General features: G+C 45.1%; 1 protein-coding gene across 1 annotated transcript in view; it reads right to left on the minus strand.

The window, feature by feature from the left end:
* Nucleotides 1-11159: 11159 nt before the first annotated feature.
* Nucleotides 11160-12101, minus strand: part of PHOX2B (paired like homeobox 2B) — a 2076-nt gene continuing 1134 nt past the window's right edge. Inside the window, exons 2-3 of the mRNA XM_066184951.1 lie at nucleotides 11797-11984; nucleotides 11160-11615 (exon numbers count right to left, since the gene is read on the minus strand). Of these exons, the coding sequence (XP_066041048.1) occupies nucleotides 11160-11615; nucleotides 11797-11984 (644 nt within the window). The remainder of the gene's footprint in view (nucleotides 11616-11796; nucleotides 11985-12101) is intronic.

Genomic DNA, 12101 nt, shown 5'->3' on the forward strand with positions numbered 1-12101 from the left:
TCCATTAGGTGGGCTCATTTCATGTTTGTTTTTTTCTTTTACAGAAATTACAGAATATGTTTAGCCTGCATTAGGTTTATTTATCCAGTTATTAGCATGTTAAAAGATCCTGTTGATTAGTTAAACATTTGATTTGGTAAAACACAGAAAAAAATGGCATAAAAGTGAATTTTTTTTAAACTCTGGCCACTACAGTAAAATGTATATAGTACTGTACATAAAGATGTTTCACAGAGGTAAGCCATTGGGAAGGCAATTTAGAATGAAATTTTGGACAGAACACAGAAAATTTGAAGGCAAAACACTGACCAACTGGGCAAAACCAGGAACCAGCTCTATGAAGTCTGTGTATTGTGTTCTACCAGTAGAAGCTGAGTTGTTTCCTGAAAATACTGGGGTGGCCAAAAAGGAGGCCACCTGCTTTGAGGACTGTGGTTGGGACTGCTTAAATACCAATGAGCCTCCAGCTAGGAACACCTTTGCATGTATTCCTATTCTTTCTAAATTGGAATGTTTAAAAGCAATTGTGTTTGTAAGTGTAATGTGGCCCAGGATGGCAATAAACTAGTCTTCATGGTTTCCTCTTGGCAGCACAGACCTAGCAGATCTTCCTATTTCGCAAGGAGCTTTTGAGATGGGTTGAACAAACTGGCCATGTGGAATTGGGTTACTGCTTCATGTCTCACAAAATCGTGTTTCTCAGCTGGAGTAAAGAAACCAATGCAAAAATGCAGCTTTCAGTGTCTTCCTCAAGAGGAGGTCAAATACAGAGATGATGTATATCAACTAATTAAAGCAACAGGGTGAAAGAGTGTGGTTGAAACAGCTGAGTAATTTAAGCATGGAGTAAATAAAATAACTTATCACATCTAGCATAATTTAATAATGGCCTTCCCAAAGGTGACACAAGGTGGAAAATCATGGTCTTTATTTAGCTGTGATTATGCTTCCAAACAGTAGCTTGTTAAATAAAATAGTAATAAATAGTAATAAAATGCCAATTCTTTCTTATGGCTTTATATTTCAGTCCTACTTGTGTTAGACACCAGTCTCATCCTAATCCTCCCTTGCATGGAGGTTTCCAAAGATTCCCTTTTTGTTAATGTTTTCTGCTGCAACAGAATGACTCAGAACGAGTTTTAATTACGGCTGTAGCCCGAATGATCCTGCAGAGCTCATCATTAGGTCCTGGGAGAAGCTAATGGCTTATCTGCTCTGTATAATTGCTCAAATCTTCTTTTCCATCACTGATATCTCATTTGTTTGAGTTGTATGCTAGTGAGTCAACTACTCAGCCCAGGACTTTACAAATTAAAAAGTACACTCTGGCAAGTAAATAAAAAAACATTTTGAAGTTATTTTCTTAGAGCATGAAATTGGTGTGAGTTTTGAAATACTGTATCCTCATGGAGCTGCACTGATTAGCAGTATCTGATACGTTTTTATAACTAATGTCTCACTCAATGAAACAAACGATTAAGCAATTTGTACCTCCTTACATAGTAACAGAAAACTTATTTCACAACAGCTTTGCCACTGAAAGAAAGCAACAATTTTAATATCTTTGTTCAACAGCCAGCAGCATGGTTAATACCCACTTTGTTAAAACCACAAATCCTCTTTAATGATGCAGAAATAGAAGTCCTTCTGCTAAAAGCAAATTTTTCTTTCACAGCTCCTTGAAGCATGAGGAGGTGGTTTCGTCAGCAGCACAGGCTTGTCGGCAGCAATGGCAATACCTGGGCATTTTGAGACCTGTCATTGCAACTTCCTAAACTGTGTGGCAGTTTTTGGTTCCTGGGGGAGAGGGAGGGTCCAGGTGCTCATGGAAAAGAGAACTGAATGGCTTTCATGAAGAAAACTGTTAGGGGACAATTCATAACCTCAACGAGCTAATAAGTGACATGTAAAAGCAGCTTTGATACACTGTTGGACAATCCCCTAGAGCCTTGTTGCCATCTGTAGGTGGATGGAGACTGTGATTGCTGTGGCAGAAGAAATAATTATTATGGAGGAGAATAAATTGCATTTCTAGTGCACCTGTCCCCTGTAAGAAAAACCCAATACATCTCTAAAGACACTTGTCTCAGCTTTTACTTCGGTGCAGAAAAATCTGGGAGACGTGACTTCCCCCTGGATAGCAGGACACTCCCAGCTGAAATCTGAGTTCTCTGCCTGAAACTGCCGTGCTGAAGGTGTCTCTTCAGAAAACACATCCCTTGTGGCTAGTTTATCACTGGGGGGAAAAGGAGATCACAGAAGCTAAACTGATCTTGGAAATGTAAAAGAGACACACAGAGGAGTTTCTGAGCCTGCATTTGCAGGCTATGGTGAGGTTTTGGCACACCTTGAGTTCCAGTGGGATCACAGCCCTCTACACACACAGAGCGGCATGTCTCCCCCTTACCTTCTCCTCTGCCTGAGGGCTCAGAAAGGAGAGTCTTTAAAGGTCTCTCGCTTGTTCTGCCCACAACAGGTATAATTTTCCTGGGGACATCTGGGAAATTAATCTGCTGTATCTATATTCCCTGTTACCCCAGTTAAATGCCTATAGGAAAGCTTTTCTTCTACTTCATTTCAGCTTCAAGATAAAGTTAAGTTATTCCCAGCGTGTGGTTTTGTTCTTAAAAGTTATGCTGAGTAAATCCCACTGAAACCAGTATTGGCTGAAACTTCTCAACAGCTGTAGGTCCAGAAAAATCTCATGTATTCAGGTATGTTACAAGGCTCTTCATGATGTGCTAGGACTACCTCACTTCAGAGCACTATTGTGGCTTTGGTTCTGTTGACCATTAATCCTCCTAAACTGACCGTACTGGTGTGTATTGCCATTTTGGGGTATTTGCCCCCCAGATCTTCAAAGATTTTTCTTCTTTAAAACTATTGATAAAGATGATTTACCCACTACAGCTGTTTTTATTCCTTCATGGGAGTGCTAACATCAACACGGAGCTCCTCTTGCTTTTCTGTATGTCTGCCTGCTCAAGAAGATTCCTAACTGTACCAGCAGCTTTCACATAGACAAGCCTGAGAGTGAAGGAGCAGTGACCTCAGCACTGGCAGGGAATTAAGCCTATAATCTAATGGGGTTTCTTTTTCCATTTCCAAATAATGGGAATCTATTAGACCAAAGTGTAGTCGCACCATAATGATAATTTATTGTATAGCATATCTGAATTTTGCCTTTTATAAATCATAGAGAATTATAATACACAGTTATATAATTGAATCTTCTCTTGTATCATTAATATTTTTCATTGGTTAGAGAAAATCCTTTTCATTCAGAATTCATGTATGACTGAGTTTAGATTTTACAGGGAGTTTAATATACCTGTTTTTATGTGTTTAAATATTTCTTTTATTTTTCCTTTAAAATATTTTGTAAAACTCTTTAAACATATTTTATACTTATGAGGTTTTGTACATATCATTTTGGAGAATTTTAAAGAAAACTGTAGCCATAAATTTGTGTGTGTATATCCTAAAATCTCAACAGCAACAAAATGTCATGATCTTTGAAAGGAAATAATTGGGGTTAATTGATTCCCACATTGACATTTAAATGTATTAGTGGTATACACCAGTGAAAGTATTGATCAGTGAAAGTAATCAGCAATAATAGGAAAAATTAATCACTTTCGAAGATTTATTTGACTTCAGCTGTGGAATGTACTGTGGCTGGGACAGAAGTTGACCCTGCAAATATAACAGGGACTGTTACCAAACAAAAAGATTTCCTCAGGTAAATGAGGAAAAGCTGGGAGGGCATGCTTTAACTTGCTATTAGAATACTGAAATAAGGAGCGGCCTTCAGCCTAAGACTTGTGATCTACTGTTCGTAAATCCATTTCTAGATGTGAACAGCAACAGTTGGTTTAGGAGAACACACAAGAAATTTGTTGGTGAAAGATTTTTGTTAAAGATCTCACCTTCAATAAGTGGAAATTGGTTTCTACCCTGAAATGGCTGGGTTTATGTCAGAAATCTTTCAGAATGTTTTGTTAACTGAAGCTGTACCACCCAGATATTCTTAAGAGCTCAGGTTTTTCCAGAATTCAGTTAAAATCTTCACACCAACTCAATCTTGTGGCAATAAGACTCAGTTAGACTGTCCAGTGACTGGGATACCCCCTTTTTCTGGTTCTAAGCTAAGCTAAACCAGAAATCAAACAATCACACGTGTTACACGTTATCCTACTTTTTTTCTTCTAACCAGCTTAGAAAGGAAGTGGTGAAGTCACTGAAAGGCGAGATTAAATCAACAAAAACCTGAAGGGCCTGGTCTAATTTCTCCAGTCTTAATGGTGGTTTAGTATTCATACTTAGTATTATACAGTTCAGCACTGAATAATACAGATTATTAATACAAATAACTTCTCGATTTCTCTTGAATGATATGTGCCCTTGATCCTTCCCACCACTATTCTGTGAATGGCACCAGGTCAGTGAATCAGGCCAGGAATATTTTAGGAGTGCTTCATTTCCAGTAGGAATTGACTATGATGGGAGTGAGGGGCTTAGACGTCCATCTAGAGCATCCTCTTTTCCTGCAGCAGGGCAAAACCACCCACACCATGTTTATCTAAATTTTTGTCTCCATAGAGATAGTCCTAGTGATAATTAGATTGGGATCTTTAAAGCATCACTGTTCTAAGATAGGCTGTCACATAATGCATTACAAGTGCATGCAGTAGCAGCAGATAGAGTTTTAACTATCTTTTCTTCCAGATGTAAAGAGATTTTGTTATTAAAAATGAAGAGACACATAGTTTTTAAATAAAATGTATAACTTTGTCATTAAAGTGAGTTCCTCAGATATTTCCATGCTAGTTGTGGCAGCATTTTGTTGGCAATATTATCTATGGAGATTCTTGTACTGCTTCTTTTCAGAGTTCGCCCCTTTTGGTAACCTTTTTAAAGATAATACAGCACAAATATTTTGGTAGCTCTTTCTAGAAACAGTCTGATATTGTGAAGTAAATACAGGGCCAAGCGCTTCTGAAGTCTCCTGACAACACTTTTTGATATTATTTCAAACTGTACTGTCAGACTCTTTAAGTTGAAAAAAGAAAGTAGGAATAACCTGCAACTTGTGACAGCCTGTGGAATGTTATCTGTGTAACTGTATGCTGCACTGAAGTCCACTAACACAGTTATGATAAACCTCAATGAAAACTAAAATCTCTACCTTGCAGCAACTCTGCTGTCGCTCCCCATCTGCAAAGCTGAGGCAAACACACAAGGACTCACTGAAGCTGAATTCCTTTCTTGGTGCTCTGGAAGAGAGTCCTGGCAGCCCCAGGAAGCCACAGCGGTGGAAAGCTGCACAGAGCATCACAGAAGGAAAGCATGCCAATGCTGAGCCAAATCCAGCCTGTTCATGGTCACTCACAAAGAAGCCGGTGGAGGGAAGAGATTATTCCTGGCTCCTGTTGGAAACGAGCCCCAGAATGCAAGTAACTGCTGGGTGCCACAGCTGGCTGCAGGTAGCTCAGCTCCCCTCTCATCAGGAAAAAAGGCAATGGGCTGGAAAAGTGTAGACAGCTGGGGCTGCTGATGCAGCTGCATGAACCCCTTGCTCCCTGACACGGCTCAAGTGGATGAGCCCCCACCCTTTGCTCTTCAAACCATAGGTGGGTTTTTAACAGCCCTGAAAGCACAGGTGTTTTTGGCTATGTCCTTGGGCAGGGACTACTGCAGGCACTCTCTCAGGAGGTTTCAAGAAGTGAATTAACTTTCAAAGGCATGGAGTATCCAGGCTCCCTCTGGGTTCTCAGGGTGATGCATGCCTCTGAAAGGAGCAACCTAAGCTTTCCCAAATACCATGTTCATCCCAGATGACCAGTTCTCTTAGCCACAGGTTTCACAATCTCCACTTCTTTTCTGTAATGAATAACCACAGAAATTTATAAAATGTGTGCTTTTTTCCCTGGATAGGCTTTCCTCTTAGGGGAAATTAATATATTGATTCTATTTCTATAAACATCTTTCTGTGAAACTGAAGTGAATGCTTTTGAAGACCCCATCCATGTGTCAACCCTGATGATAGGGGCCTCGGTGCAGACATTAGATTTCAGACTGTTGGAAAGGCAGAGTTTTGCTCACTTGTACTTCCCAAGACCACTTGAACTTTAATCTAATACTGTTGAAAGACTTCAAATGTAATTTAAACACTCCTTAAATGCAAGAGATGTCACTGGCATTCCCTTATTACCTCTCTTTCAGAAAGAAATGGGAAAAAGTAGGCCTTAGCCTGTCAAACTAATATGAAATAATACTTATTTTAAAGTCCAAATATTTTTATTTCCTGTTGATGTGATAGTCATGACAAGGATCAGCCCAAAAGAGTATTTCCCCTCTCCAAAGGAAATTTTCATCCTAAAATATAAAAGCATGAGCTTTATTTTCACAGCTAAAATTTCTTGAGCCATTTATGGATGAATTTCCCACAAATCACGAAAACGGTTTTCCTCTCAAGTGATTCCTTGGCCTACATGATGAGCTCCTGTGTGAAGCACAAGGGACAAAGGTATTTTTCTAAGATGGAACCAGACTTTAGCAGCACCCAGGATGAAGCCACCATTTTATTTCAGAGCAGTTGTTGGGTGATAGCTTGTAAAAGAACAAATTAAATTGGTGACAGAAATAGAAAGCTTCATCTCCCATTGGTATATAACCTTCATAGTGCTGATCTGCTTTACTGATGATAAGGATAATCTATACATTAATGGTTTTTGACTCTTATTGATTCATGCTAAATGTGCATTGAGAGTTACTGACAGGTACTAGTTTCATAGGTGTCTGCGAATTAACAGTGAGTTTTGTGTCCCATTCCCCCTCTGTACAGTGGGGATGCTTTCCATGTAAAGAAACCCCCGATTTTGACATCAGAAAGAGCTCATGTTTTAGACCACAGCAGTGGGCTGACAGCCTTGACTGGAGTCAGACTCATTCAGTGGATTCTTCCAGGTACACTTCAACAGTGCCAAAAAAAGGTGAGAGGAAAAGAGTATTTAAAAACATATTCTGGTGGATCACAGGCACCTTCCATGACGTCTCCTTTTCCCATTGGTTGGTTGGTAACAGTTTGATAACTCTATTAAATAAGTGCAAATATATAAAGATCTAAAAATTTAGACACACTTATGTATCATTGAAAGGGATTGCTTTTACTAATTGTAGTTTTCCTGTATGCTCGCCTCATATTCCTTAGTAGCAAAATGAATGTTTGCATTGTCAAGCATCCATCAAAGAGATTCATACTGCAATCAGGAATTAATATTTCTGTTCAACTATTGGAGAGAAGGAAGTGGGAGTGTGTGCAAGAGCCAAATTTCACATTAGACCTGAATTCTAACTCTTGATATTAGAAGAGCAAACAACGAAACACTCAAATTGTGCCAAACACACTATGTGAATTTACCTCCAAAATATGCAATATGTTTGTATGAAATTTGAGTTGAATTGTATCATGAATTGTCCTCTATTTGGACAACGTGAGGGAATAAACCCAAGAAAAATAAAACCTTCTACATTCATTTCTTTACTGGAGCATCTTTTGTCTTCTTAGGTCCTTTTGTCCAGAATTCCTCGCTTTGTGAGCCCCAGAGCACCTCTTAGTGTTAAGGATCATCTTGCCTGTTCAGGTCTCACTGGTACCACTGGAAAGCAGCCTTTAGGCATCCTCTTTCCTGCCTGGGCTCCTGCTGAGTACCCCATGGCCTTCCTCTAGCAGCAATCCTTAGGTTATTTATTTAACTCATACTCCTTTTCAAGCCTTTTCAGACAGGCAGGAGAAGTAAACTTTGCATATTTTCAAACCATCCCTTTCTACCTGACTGTGCAATCCTGAGGGTTGATGAATTAACCATTCCAACTGGTTTGCCACAGGCCCACTGGTCCTTACGAATGAGGAGTGCCATATGCCTCTGGCCTCCCATGGCTCCCCTTGCTGTAGGGGTGACCAGAATATGGAAAGCAGTGGTTGGGGAAATGATTTATGGGGCAGTGACAGAACAGAGGTCTCCAAAAAGGACTAAGGATAAGTTTAGATACATAAGTGGAAAACTGTGACCAGAAACACAGAGGTGATCTTAGCTCTGTATGAACCACTACTGAGAGACAGACACTGCACTATTTGGTACTATCCTAGTATCCCTTCTGCAAGGCATCTTCAGAAACAGAGAGTAGTTCCACATCTGGAAAGTCTGTAGAAGCTTGAGTCTTAAGGACTGTGGGAAATGTAAAGAACATTTAACTATAAACGGCCTATTTAACTTATCAGGAAGAAGATAGATCAAAATGTAAACCAGTTTACAGTGTGAGAAAAGAGAGGTCTAGCAGATAGGCAACTAGATCCACTGTAGGAATCTGCAGCCTTTGTATTAGTAATAAAGCCCAAGTTTTAGCAGACAAAATAGTGAACATGGCCAAAAAAGAGTAGTGTGTTGTCATCCCTTGATGTTTTCAAATCACAACTGCATGCCATAGAATCTAACCTCATCATCTTCACGCAGCAAGGCCTAACCAGGAGAGATATCTTTAAACCACCCTTGGCTGGTTGGTTGGTTTACTGGTAATACAGGTCTCACCTTCCCCAAAAGCTCAGCCATGATTCAACCATGGTAAGGCAGATTGAGCACTGCAGCTTCTCCAGCAGGAAAACCTTTACATGTGGATCACTACTGGCAGAACTGCTCTGCAGTCCACAGCTGGGTAATTCCTAGAGGCAGTCCATTTACGTTTAACAAAGGTATTCTTAGATCATGGAATCACTCTTGGAAGAAAAAGTAAAATGGTAAAATCTGCCCACATTAAAACAAAACACGTATTCAAAAAATGAATTCAAGTTGTTTTCCTCCAAAAAATACACTGCATATTTTATTGTAGCATTTTAAACCTGATGATTCAAGTACTTAATTAGTGAAACAGCACTTGCTCCACTTGCCACGTTTTTAATCATGCTTTCTCCAGCCCCCCAGCCGTGCAGATGTTGCACGCCACAGATGACAAGGCCCTTGCAAAGTTTGCTTCTCTGCCAAACCGACAAGCAGACTTTTTTTTCTTTTTTTTTTTTTTTTTCTTTTTTCCACGGATGGTGCCAGAGTCAGACAGAGTTCAACGCCCCGACGTCCTTGCAGCGAACCCGCGAGTGCCTGGCTGCGGGAGCTGCCCTGGCAGGGGGCACGGGGATGAGCGGCGACCCCGGCTCTTCTCGGGGAGGGAACCTGTCCTTGCCTGAGGGTTTTCGACGGAATGGGTTGCCTGCTCGACTTGGCGACGCCGGGTGTCTTCAGCTACCCCCTACTCCGCGGGGACCCGGCACATGGGGCTCCCCCGGGGCGGGGCAGGACAGTGCCGGCCGTGGTGCGGGGCAGCCGCCGGGGCAAGGACCGCAGCCGGGCAGGGTCGGGCCGGACCGGGCGCTGCCCCGTCCCGCTGCCTCCCGCTGCCGGGGTTAAACGCAGCCCAGACCCGGCTGCTGGGTGGCTCCCGGCCCGGGTGGGAGCCGAGCCCGCTGCCGCGCAGCCCCCGCGGGCGGCCCCCTTCTCTGCCCTCGGTGCTGGCAGGGGGATTCAGCAGAAGTAGTGGTGGAAGGGCTGGCAAAAGCTCTCCTCCGGCCAGCGGGATACTGCGGCCGCTGGCAAACCGGGCCTGTGGTTTCCCCCCCCCCCCCCCCCCCCCTTTTTTTTTTCCTTTTAACGGATATCGCTTAATATTGTCCATCTCCAGTTTCCGAGGTAATGACAGAAGGTCAAATCTGACACATCTTCCTCCCCCCAGTCAGCCTGTTTACAAATAATTAATAAGGGCACAATTAGGCAGTAATGATGCGACGAGCAGTTATGGCCTTCCTGATGGTACTGAGCAAATCTTCCGATGTCACAGTTCAGGTTCTGCGACATGCGCCTTGGATCTCTATCAGAAATAACCCGGAGACCTCTCCCCATATAAAGCCCTAACAAGAAGTGAGAAGAGCACCATAATTGTGTTTGCTTTTGGCTTTTATTATCAACAGTCAATTAATGGTACACTCTTGGAAAACTATATGCACATGTAGAAATATTTCCCCTTTTAAATAGAAGCATTCATTTTAACCACATATAAATAAATCTGGAAACCCTGAACATAATTTATGACCATTATGCTCACAAACATATTCCAACAGGTAGGGAAAATAAAAAAAATGAGACAACATGCAACCAATAATAAAAATATATATAATTGCCTGAACTTGGTCTCTCTAAACGCAAAGGGAACTGAACCCGTGAGAACCTTATTTCTCCATAAAGACACGCCATAGAGACTACGAGAAGGGAAAACATTATTTATACGGTCAACTAGACAAGTCTGTACTGATATTAACACTATACAGTTGAGCCACAGAACACAGTTGTAGAAAGACACGGAAAAAGAGAAAGCATACCTGGCGACATTCAACTAAGAGCTATAGTTTGTGCCTTTTAAAATAAAATTAGAAAACCCTAACGGAGATGCCTAAAAACTGCGTAGACCGTGTAATAATAATAATAATAATTAATAATAATTAATAATAATTAATAATAATAAATACCGGCCGCCCGCCGTGAGGAGCGCGGGCCCTGCAGGGGCCGGATCCACGGTACAGGAAGCGGCGGCGACCGCCGGGTCAGAGCTGAACCCGGCGGGGCGCCGGCGGCGGCGGCGGCAACGGAGAGACCGAAGACCCAACGGAGGGGCAGTGACAGCGGACGGTGGAGGAAGGACCACTCCCAGGCCCGGGACCGGGGTCGGCGGGAGGGTGGCGGGGGAAGAGGGGAGGAGGGGAAGAAGACACTTCGTCCCTCCGGCTGACCGTGAAAAGGAACTTAAAAAACCCCACGGGCAAGAAGGGTGCCCCCCTCGCGGCCGGGCCGCCCGCGGGCACAGTCCCCGCGGCCCGCCGCTCCCCCGCGCCCGCGCAGCGCTCCCCGCCCGGCCGCCCCTGCCCCGCCCCGGCGGAGGCGCTGCGGGGCGGCCTCGCCGCCGGGCCGGGAGCGAGGGGAGCCGGGCGCGGCCCCCCGTGGGGGCGCGGGGCCCCTGCCCCGCGGAGCCCGGCGCAGCCCGGGCCCCTGGTCATTGCTATGGGCGGGCGGCGGAAACTAATGAGCGGGAGGGGCCGCCGCCGCCGCCGCCGCCGCTCAGAACATGCCGCTCTTGACGAGGCTGCCTTTGGTGCCTCCGGGCCGCTGCAGCGAGGAGAGGACGCTGGCGAAGGGGCCGCCTAACGAGTCGGGGATAGAGGTGATGGGGCCGGGCCCCGGCGCCCAGCCCTGCCCCGGCCCCGCCGCCGCCAGCCCTCCAGGCCCCGCCGCTCCCTTGCCCGGTTCGCCCCCCGGGCCGCCGGGCCCTGCCGCTCCCTGCCCGGCGGCGGGGCTGGGTCCGCCACCACCGCCTCCGCCGCAGCTGGGAGCGGGGTTGGGGTTGGGGCCGGGGCCTCCGGTGCTGTCGGGGTCGGTGCTCTTGGCCTCCTTGCTCTCGTCGTCGCGGGAGGCGTCGGACTTCTTGCCGGCCGCCCCGTTCTTGGCGGCCGCCGCCGCCGCCGCCGCCGCCCTCTCCTGCTTGCGGAATTTGGCGCGGCGGTTCTGGAACCAGACCTGGGAGGGGGAGCAAGGGGCGGGCAGCACGGCGGCATCCCCGCCGCCGCCTCCCGCCGAGCGACCCCTGCCCCGGCCCCCGCCGCCGTCCCGGAGCCGGTGCCTTCCGCAGCGGCGCGACTCTTGGCGCGGTCCCTCCGCTGCCGCCACCCCCTTCTCGTCATCCGCATCCCGCACATACCTGCACTCTCGCCTCGGTGAGGTCTATCTTGAGTGCCAGCTCCTCCCGGGTGTATATATCAGGATAATGAGTCTCTGCAAACACCCTCTCCAGTTCCTTGAGCTGGGCGCTGGTGAACGTCGTTCTGATCCGCCTCTGTTTTCTCTTCTCGTTTAAACCCCCGTGGTCGGTGAAGAGTTTGTAAGGAACTGAAGAAGGGAAAGAGGAAAAAAGAGGAAGAAGGGGGAAAAAAGTTTTTGAATCTCTGGTGGTTTTCCCAAAGATATTTTTCCGGAAAGACGAACGGTGCTTTAAAAAACTGCTGC

The sequence above is a fragment of the Chamaea fasciata genome, unplaced genomic scaffold (genome assembly GCF_029207755.1).
Source record: "Chamaea fasciata isolate MVZ Bird 193981 ecotype frontalis unplaced genomic scaffold, bChaFas1.0.hap1 SCAF_6, whole genome shotgun sequence".
In the NCBI taxonomy this organism is placed as follows: domain Eukaryota; kingdom Metazoa; phylum Chordata; class Aves; order Passeriformes; family Sylviidae; genus Chamaea; species Chamaea fasciata.